The 8,261-nt window shown below is 65.8% G+C and overlaps 2 protein-coding genes across 2 annotated transcripts in view; both read right to left on the reverse strand.

The window, feature by feature from the left end:
- The window catches only part of RIT1 (Ras like without CAAX 1), a 245,244-nt gene that overhangs the window by 55,083 nt on the left and 181,900 nt on the right, over nucleotides 1-8,261 (reverse strand). The window lies entirely within an intron of this gene.
- Nucleotides 1-8,261, reverse strand: part of ARHGEF2 (Rho/Rac guanine nucleotide exchange factor 2) — a 37,458-nt gene that overhangs the window by 11,890 nt on the left and 17,307 nt on the right. The window contains exons 7-12 of the mRNA XM_077764063.1: nucleotides 3,803-3,947; nucleotides 1,658-1,725; nucleotides 1,280-1,343; nucleotides 662-791; nucleotides 342-451; nucleotides 83-229 (exon numbers count right to left, since the gene is read on the reverse strand). Of these exons, the coding sequence (XP_077620189.1) occupies nucleotides 83-229; nucleotides 342-451; nucleotides 662-791; nucleotides 1,280-1,343; nucleotides 1,658-1,725; nucleotides 3,803-3,947 (664 nt within the window). The remainder of the gene's footprint in view (nucleotides 1-82; nucleotides 230-341; nucleotides 452-661; nucleotides 792-1,279; nucleotides 1,344-1,657; nucleotides 1,726-3,802; nucleotides 3,948-8,261) is intronic.

Consider the following 8,261-nt stretch of genomic DNA (forward strand, 5'->3'; position numbering starts at 1 on the left):
AGGGCTGGCGGGGGCTGAGGGTCCTGGGAGACGGAAGGGCAGATAACAGGCCCCGGTCAAGATCAAGGAAGAGGAGGCTCACCATAGATGACATCCTGCTGCTTCATCACCTCCTTCTTCTGCTGCTGCAGGAAGCTGCTGTCCACGGCTAGGCTCCAGGAGTCGGCCGCAAAGTCCCTCTCGTCCGTCTCAAAATCACTCATCAGCTCGCTGTAGATCACCTCTCCACCTGGATGTCAGCGGGGCCCGCGACTCAGAGCCCAACGCTGCTCCCTGGGTCCTGGCCCTGAGACCCTGCCCGCCCGGCCGCATGCAGGCCTCCCGGCCGAGCACCCACTCACCTTCGTCAATGAGGGACTCCACGGACAGGGTTCGGTTCCGCATGTTGAGAGAGTCTGTGGACTGGGACAGGATTCGGCGCAGCCCCAGGGGGGACTCGTCACTGAAGTGTCTGAGGGAACAGGGTCTGTGTCACCCGGACTCAGGTAAGAGACCCCTCCCCAGACGGGGAAGCGAGGTTGGGGACCGAGGGGCGCTCACCCTGAGGTCTCTCTGTCCGTCTACTGTTCTGAACCCAGGGCGGGAAGGGCCCCTCAGGCTTCCTGCTCCCCACTGTCCCTCCCCGCCCGCCTGGCCGCCCCCTCCCCGAGCAGAGGCTCACCCAGCGATGTTGGTGGTGGAGACGCTCTTGGCTAAAGACAGGGAGGAGCGGCCGCGGCGAGAGCCGAGCAGAGACTGCCGGAAGCTGTCGGAGGGGTAGATGGCGGAGCTCGGCCGCTCCCGGGGGCCGGCTGGAGGGGAGACCCACAGGTGTCAAAGCCGCCGCTTCCTGGGGCCCAGGCCTCCCGGGCTCCTCTCCCACCCTCAGCCCTGCCCCCGGGCAAGGGAGGATCACAGCGGTGCCCAATGACCCCTGCAGGATAACATCTGTCTTGTCTCAGTTCTTCCCCGAAACGAGCCCATGAGCCAACTGAAGCTCAGAAGCGTTAACAGACGAGTCCAGGGGGACTCAGCTGGTGGCCGAGCGGGGACTCAAGACTTTGGTCTTTCTGACTAAGCACCCACTCCTTCTGGGATGCCAGAGCTGTCCGAACGGGCTCTGGACAGCTGCCTCCGACACTCCCCCAGTGCAGTGGCCGTGCTCTGGTGACCCTCGGCCCTCACCCCCATCTGCATTCTGCCCTGACAGCCCCGATGGGCCCGGCATCCACTCCCAACTGAGGGGCAGCAGGGCCCGCGGGGGTACTTGGGAGGGGTGTCCTGCGCGCCCGCGACTCACTCTTACTGCGAAGTGAAACAGACTGCAGGGCTGTGCTGCTCTTCAGCAGGGCAGCTTTCTGTTGCTGTGAGACAGAGCGAGAGAGACATGGAAGACAGCTGTCACCCAGGGTCACGCCCGCAGGCCTGGGCAGGCACTGGGCGGCCGGCCCCTTGGGAGAAGGCCGGCGCCACAGCCAAGGGCAGCAGGGCGCCGAGCCCAGCGCTAGGGGGCCGTGTCCGAGCAGGAGGCTGGCCGCACGGGGCCCGAGGCCTGGGGTGCAGGGTGCGGGTGGCCCCACGGCGAGGAGAGGGGTGGAGGAACACAGGGAAAGGCTTGAACGGAAGAGGCACACTCGCTACCCTCTCCCCCAGCCCGCTGCCCTCCCTGCCCTCTCACCTTCTGCTTGACCTTGGTACAGTTGGCGAGGGTGTCTTTACAGCGGTTGTGGATAGTCACATTGCAGGCTGGGAGGGTGGGGTAGAGAGGGTGAAGGGAGGGCCGGGTGGAGCAGGAGGGGACGCGCCCACATGCAGACACCCGTCTCCCCCTGGCCACGCAGTCTCAGAGACCCCCCTCTTCCCAGACCTCTCAGCCACTACCACACCCGTCCCTCCCCTCCCCTCTGCCTCCGCCTTCCTTCCAGCAGGGAATTGGGTGAGGGGGCGGAGGGGGCCACCGTAACTAAGCCACCCCAACTCAAAGGTGACCTGAGGGGGGGACCGGAGGGAAGGAGGGGTTCTGGCTGCCAGAGCTGAGCTCAAGGAGCACAGGGGTGGCTGAGAGTGGCAGATGGCAGGAGACGCCCACGGGCCAGGAGAAGGCACGGAGCAGCTGGGGTGGGGGCCAGGGCAGGGGGGCGGCCAGCATCCCCGGCGGGCTCTACATCTCTGTGATCCTAACAACCCTTCAGGGCAGATGCAATTATCCTGTTACAGACCAGGAGCCTGCCTCCTGCAGAGGTCAAATCACCTGCCGGGGGTCAGCCGCCCAGGAGCAGAGCTGGGATTTAAACCCCGGCTGTGCTCTTTCCGCTAAGCCTCGTGTTCACCCACGAACTGCAGCCAGGCCTGAGCACTCGGGAGGCTGGTGGAGCCGGTGCCGGGGCGGGGTCAGGCCTGGCCAGCCCGCCTCCAGAGCCCGCGGGCCGTCCCCGCTGCTCAGCTCTGACCCCTGCCCTCCCCCCCCCCAGGCCCGGGGCCTGCCCCCCCACCCAGGGCAGCCCCACAGCCCCACACTCCACCTGCTCCTCTCCCGTCACCCACCCTGCTGGGGGGCAAAAGAGGAGGACAGGAAAGGAAGGGAGGCTGGGCCTTGGCAGCGAGGCCGTTGGCTGTCCCTGTCCCCAGCGCGCCTCGGCCCTCTGCGCCCTCCCGCCTCCTCCGCCTCGACCAACAACACAGGAAACTCTGCAGACTCCTTCAGACAATACCCAGCCCCAGGCTCACTTCCACAAATACAAGGCCGGCAGGGTGGGGCGGAGGGCAGGTCAGGAGGGGGGGCTGCCCCTCCCAGAGCCCCGTCTTCTACCCCCCAGCACCCGGCGTCTCTGGATCAAACCTCCGCTTTCCACCTGCTCTCAAAATAGCGCTTGCTGCCTGCCTCCCCAGTTCCCCTGGCAACAAGCTTCCCGACGGGGACCTCTGTCAGGCCTCTGCGGCTCTAGACTGGGGTTCCCTCCTCACCCTCCTAACTCTAAGCCGGGTACTGAGGAAGCGGGGAGGCCGCACTGGGTCCGCCAGGGGCTCTCGCCCCCATTCCACAGGGGCTGAGAGGCTGGAGCCCCGGCCCCGCCGTCGCAGCAGGGCGCAGACCTCACACGCGCCCCAGCCAGAGGCCGCTCTGCTATGATGAACTGGGGGCGCGTGAGCTTCTGTGCGGGTGCAGGCGTGCAGGGAAGGGAGCCCCCGCCTTATACTTCCTGTATACAGGGCGCCCCGCAGATGCGGGTGAAGGTCAGGAGTTCTGCCCTCGATCCCCCACATGCACACCCCTGCTGCCTACCCCTTCCTCACTGTGCATTGGTCACACTAGAAATTTGAGACAGCCAGCCCTAATCCCGTCCTCTGCTTCAAACTGCAGAGACCGAAACATTTCAGGCTCCACCCAGTCAATAGAAAGGGGGGGGCAAGGGGACCCTGACACCCCGGATGTCCAGTCCTGCCCAGGAAGATGGGCAGGACCAGGTGCGAGGCCTAGCTGGCCACCCGGCTCCCTTCCCTTCCCCCCTGCCCACACATAGGACATTCCTGATCCTGCTCCGAGCAGTCCCCCTCACCCTCAGCAGCTGCTCGGGGAGCCAGGGGACACCCAGCGGACAACAGCTGCAAGGGAGCCACCCCAGCCGCCCCCACCCCGTGCTCCCAGCTGGCCCTGCTCCGGCCACCAGCCTTCACGGGGAGGGAAGGGCAGCGAGGGATCAAGCATCTGGCCTTGGCACCGGGCCCGGCTGGGGCTCCGACAGAGTGGCCCTGTGCACCCAGGGCAGGAAGGACAGAGGGCAAGGTTAGGGTCAGAGTGACATCCAGGGTCCAAACAACTCACTTGGGCAGATGAGGGCCTCCTTGGCCGTGATGCTCTTGTTGCAGGCATAGCACATGGTCATGCCTGACACGGAGATGGTGGTGAAGAGGTGCCCGTTGGTATAGCGGGCGTCCTTGGCTTCCTTCATCTTCTCCTTCTCCCGGGTCTGTGGAAGGGGCAAGAGAGACAGGAAGTGAGGCTGGAAGGGGCCAGGCACCCGAGGTGTCCAGGGACAGATGCAGGGCAGAGGTGCGGGAGCCATGCCTGCGTGGGGCTGCTGGGAAGGCAGCACTTCCCACGGGAGGGCCTGCCGCGGGGGGCGGGGGGTGCAGCCCTCGGAGTGACCGGGCTCGGCCTCGCGGGTACCTGGCCCCGGCGGCTGGGCTGCCTCCGGTGGGCGCTCATGTCCCCGGCCGCGGCCCCTGCGTCCTCACCGCACCTCCCAGCCCTGCTGCGCTCGCCCCCGGCTGCTGCGCGCTCTCCTGCGAGCTGGGGAAGATGCGCAGAGGAGGGAGAGCAGGCGAAGCAGAGGGTGCCAGCTCACCAGCGCGCTCCGATCTATGGGAGTAGCTGCTCTTATAACCATGACAACGGGTGCCGGCTCCGCACGCACGCTGGGGGGCAGGAGAGTCCCTTCTCAGATTGGCTGGAGGGCACGAGGCTTCCACTGTCCCCCCCACGCAGAGGTCAGGACCCCGCTCAAGGGCCCCCGTGGGAGGCCAGAGCCTGGTCACTCCTCCTCCCCTGGCTCTTTGAGGAAGGAAACGCAGCCCATGGGTCTCCTTCCTTCCTTCCGGCAGGAAGCCGCGCTTTCATTCCTCACACTGCCCTCCGAAACCTAGGCTAGTGCCCGCTGCTGCCCCCCCAGTGCCTCCCACCACGAGTCCCTTCTGGCATCCACCCTCTACCTTCTGGCTGCGACACGGGTCTGCCGGCTCCGGCAACACAGGGCACAGAGTCCTGTCCTCAGGGCCTCAGAGGCTGACTTCCCCGTCCCGGCCTTCCCTCCCCCCCCACCCCACAGCCCCAGCCTCTGCAGGCCTAGTCACCTCTTCTCTGTCCCTCCAGTCCCTAAGCTTCCCCAAGAGCCCGAGAAGGTGGGAAGACGGGCTGCCTTCCTTCCGACCTATTCCAGGACCTTCCTTGGCAGTCACCCCAGACAAGGAGTCCCTCTACAGACAGGGCAGCGCACAGGACAGGGGCCTCCCCCGCCCCCTCCCCCCACCCAGACTTCTGAGCTCTCAGGAACCAGAGTGGGGTTTGGATTGCTGAAGCTGAGGGCAGGCAACCTAAGGTGGGGGACACTGCCCAGGGCCTTGGGACAGAGAAGGTAAAGCCAGGGGATAGCCCTCCGCCTGGGCCTGACTAGGCCCCTGCACACAGCAGCTGGGATGCCGGGGAGGGGGGCGGTGGATAGACCGCGCCGGGCTGGTGCGGGGCTGGTGCTCCGAGATCGGGGCAGAAAAGGGAAGTGTGCAGGCGCTGAGTCAACAGCACAGGAGCCACGGTGCCCTAAGGTCTCTGGGGTCCAGCATCCTCCCCTCCCCCCCACGCAGAAGCCCAGGTCTGCCAGCCAACAAGCAGAGGCCGTGAGTTCTGTTCCCCGCTTCCCAGCGCCTGCTTTCCTCCTCTTCCCTCCTCCACCCTCCTCCGGGTCCCCCCCCCCNGGCCTGGTTAGGGAAGCTGACCCTTGCAGCCCTGGCCTCCAGTGTTCCAGGCCTCCATTTTTCTACCCTGTAGCTACCCATCTGGACCTCTAGAAAATTCTCCCTTTGGGTTAACTTCCGCCTGTCTTGCCCCAAATTACAGCTCCTCAGAAGATCAAATCCTCCCCTGAAGCACCACCCTATACGACCGTGCGGACCAAGTCCCCACGGCCCCCCCACGCCACACACCCTCTCCGCCCCTGCACTCCCAGCCTCCGCGAGGACACCAATGAGAAGTCCAAGCACTCACTGCACTTGAACTGAAAGGAGCAAACCGGCAAACATGAAAGTCACATGGGGAAAACCACGTCTGGAAGGGGTGGCGGTGCGGGCCCGCCCCTGAGCAGCTCCCCCCCACCCCCTGTGCCCTCCGCCACCTGGAGGCCCCCCTGGACAGAAGCAGGGGAGGGAGGGCAAGCACGGGCAGCCAGGGCACAGGGCGTCTGGGCCCTTCCCTGCCCGCCATCGATGCCCCACAGAGGGCCCTGGTGCTCAGGGCCCAGCCCCTCTGCTCCCCACACTCACCCTCTCTCCGAGGGGCCCCCTCTGTAGGTGAGCCAGCAGCAGGCAGCANGACGGTCCCGCTGGGCTCCCACCCACCCGCAGGACAGCCCGTGGGGCGAGCCCTGGGCCGTGGACCCCCAGACCCACACCGCCACGCCCAACACACAGAAGCCCTTGCTTCGGGGTTCAGTCCTCCGACGGGTCAGCCCTGCTCACTCACCCCACGGAAGCCTCGGGTCAGGAAGCAGGGAGGAAGGCGGCCTATGCAACAGGCACTGGGCGCACATTTGCAAGGGAAGGGAGGGCGACTGGGCGGAGGCACGACGGACACAGAGGCCCGGGGTCCCAGCAGCACCCCTGTCCCGCTCCAGGGGCCCTCAGTCCTCGCCCCTGGTTTCTCCTCCACTTCCTTTGAGCCTAGACCCTGAGGGTTTCCTCCAGAGGCCCGGAGAGGCCAACCCAAAGCTCCTCTCTATGGTCCCTCTAGACCGTGGTCACTTGGGGGAAAGAAGGACGGGCGAGGGGCCGAGGGCAGTGTCCCCGTCTTCCCCCTCTCGGCACCGTGCCTCCCTCGACAGCAGTGGCGAAAACGGTGACGGATGTGAGGAAGGCACTGCAGAGCCGGGCTCCCCGGTGGGCAGCACTGGCTGGCGGAGCCCCCGGGAGGGCGGGTGCCTCTCCCAGCAAGGCCCCGGGGCAGCCACATGGTGCCCAGAGTCGCCTCGGCGATGGCCACAGCCCCTTGCTCAAGACGATGAGGCCCCTGCAGGGTGACCAGAAGGCACCCGAGGGTTCCGCTGGGATCCAAGTCCCCCGCGGCTCCGCACCTGACCAGCCGGGGCGCAAGAGTCATAGGCTGCGGGGGGCGCTTGGGGCTGGGAAATGGGGAGACAGAGGTCCTGGCCATGGATGGGGCTGAGAAGGCGGCTCAGGACGGCCTCGGCCAGACTCCGGTCCTTTATGAGCTCCCAGGGACGAGGTGAAGGCAGCAGGCCGAGGGGAAGGTGGCCAAAGCCAGAAACGTGACACAGAAAGGCATCACCGGACACACAAAGGCACTTAATAAATGCTTGATGAGTGAGGATGACACACCAGACGAGGTGGGCGGAGGGGGGCCCTGGCGGAGCAGAAGAGGGGCGCCAAGGGCACGGGGAATCAAGTCAGGCTGGGGACCCTGAGACTCCGGCATCCTGGACCCCTGCCTGCCCCCTGCCCGGCCACACCTGTCGGGTCAGGAGAGAGACAGCAGAGGGGAGGGGGAGAGAGGCAAACAGACGGGCATTTGTGCAGGCGAACAATAGCTGTGCCAGGACTCCCTGGCCTCCTGGCACAGGGCAGGCCGGCTGGGCTGGGAGGGGGCAGCTGCTGCCCGCACCCCCTCCCCCAAGACGCACAAACAAACCCAGAAGGGTCCAGCCAGCTTCCCTCAGCCGTTGCTGTCCCCAGCTCCAGGAGCCCCGGCCAGTCTGCTCACTCAGGCTCCTAGACAGCCCTCCAACCAGAGCCGAAGCTAAAAATGGAACTACTTCCCGAAAGCTCAAGCCCCCTAAGCTGGTGACCACCGCTCAGAACAGTAACCCAGAGCATCTGGGGACAGACAGCCACACACACACGTACTTGACACAGGTCACACACTCGCACAGGATTCACACGTTCAGATCTGTCCCCTCCAGGATCCAAGGTCAGGTCCGGGGAAGCCAGGGCAGGGCTCAGGCCCCTCTCTCAATCCTCTGCTGAGCCCAGCAGGCCCTTCCCCAGGAACAAGCTACCCCTGCAGCAGTGACTTCCCTTCCTCGGCTCGATCCTGAACCTCCATGACCCCTAGAACCTCTTCCTGTGCCCCTAAAAGCTTCAGCCTCCTAGGGACCCTCAGTTCCCGCAAAACTTCCCTGCAAAACTGCCAGCCAGGGCAGCCCCTCCCTGCTCGCCCAGCCCTCCCTCCAGGCCCAGCTCCTCTCCCAGTCCACCCTGCACACAAAGCCAGCCACCTCTCCTTACTCAGAACAAAGAAATCGCCTCTCCCTCTCCCCCGCTCCACCTGCCCCACACACGCCAACGCGGGGGGCCCTGGGAACTCCAAGGGGACCCCAGCCTCCAGGGCCGTCCTGCTCGCTCCTAGACAGGAAAGGACCCTTTGTTCTGACACATGAAGGTTAGGATTTGGGGGAGGCGGGGGAAGAGCAGAGGGCCACAGGGAAAGGGGCTTGTGGGGTTTGGGGCCAGGGAAGGCAGGAAGCAGAGAGAAGGGGGAGTGGAGGAACAGGGGTGGC

Source organism: Crocuta crocuta, unplaced genomic scaffold (assembly GCF_008692635.1).
Source record: "Crocuta crocuta isolate KB4526 unplaced genomic scaffold, BGI_CrCroc_1.0 scaffold528, whole genome shotgun sequence".
Lineage (NCBI taxonomy): Eukaryota > Metazoa > Chordata > Mammalia > Carnivora > Hyaenidae > Crocuta > Crocuta crocuta.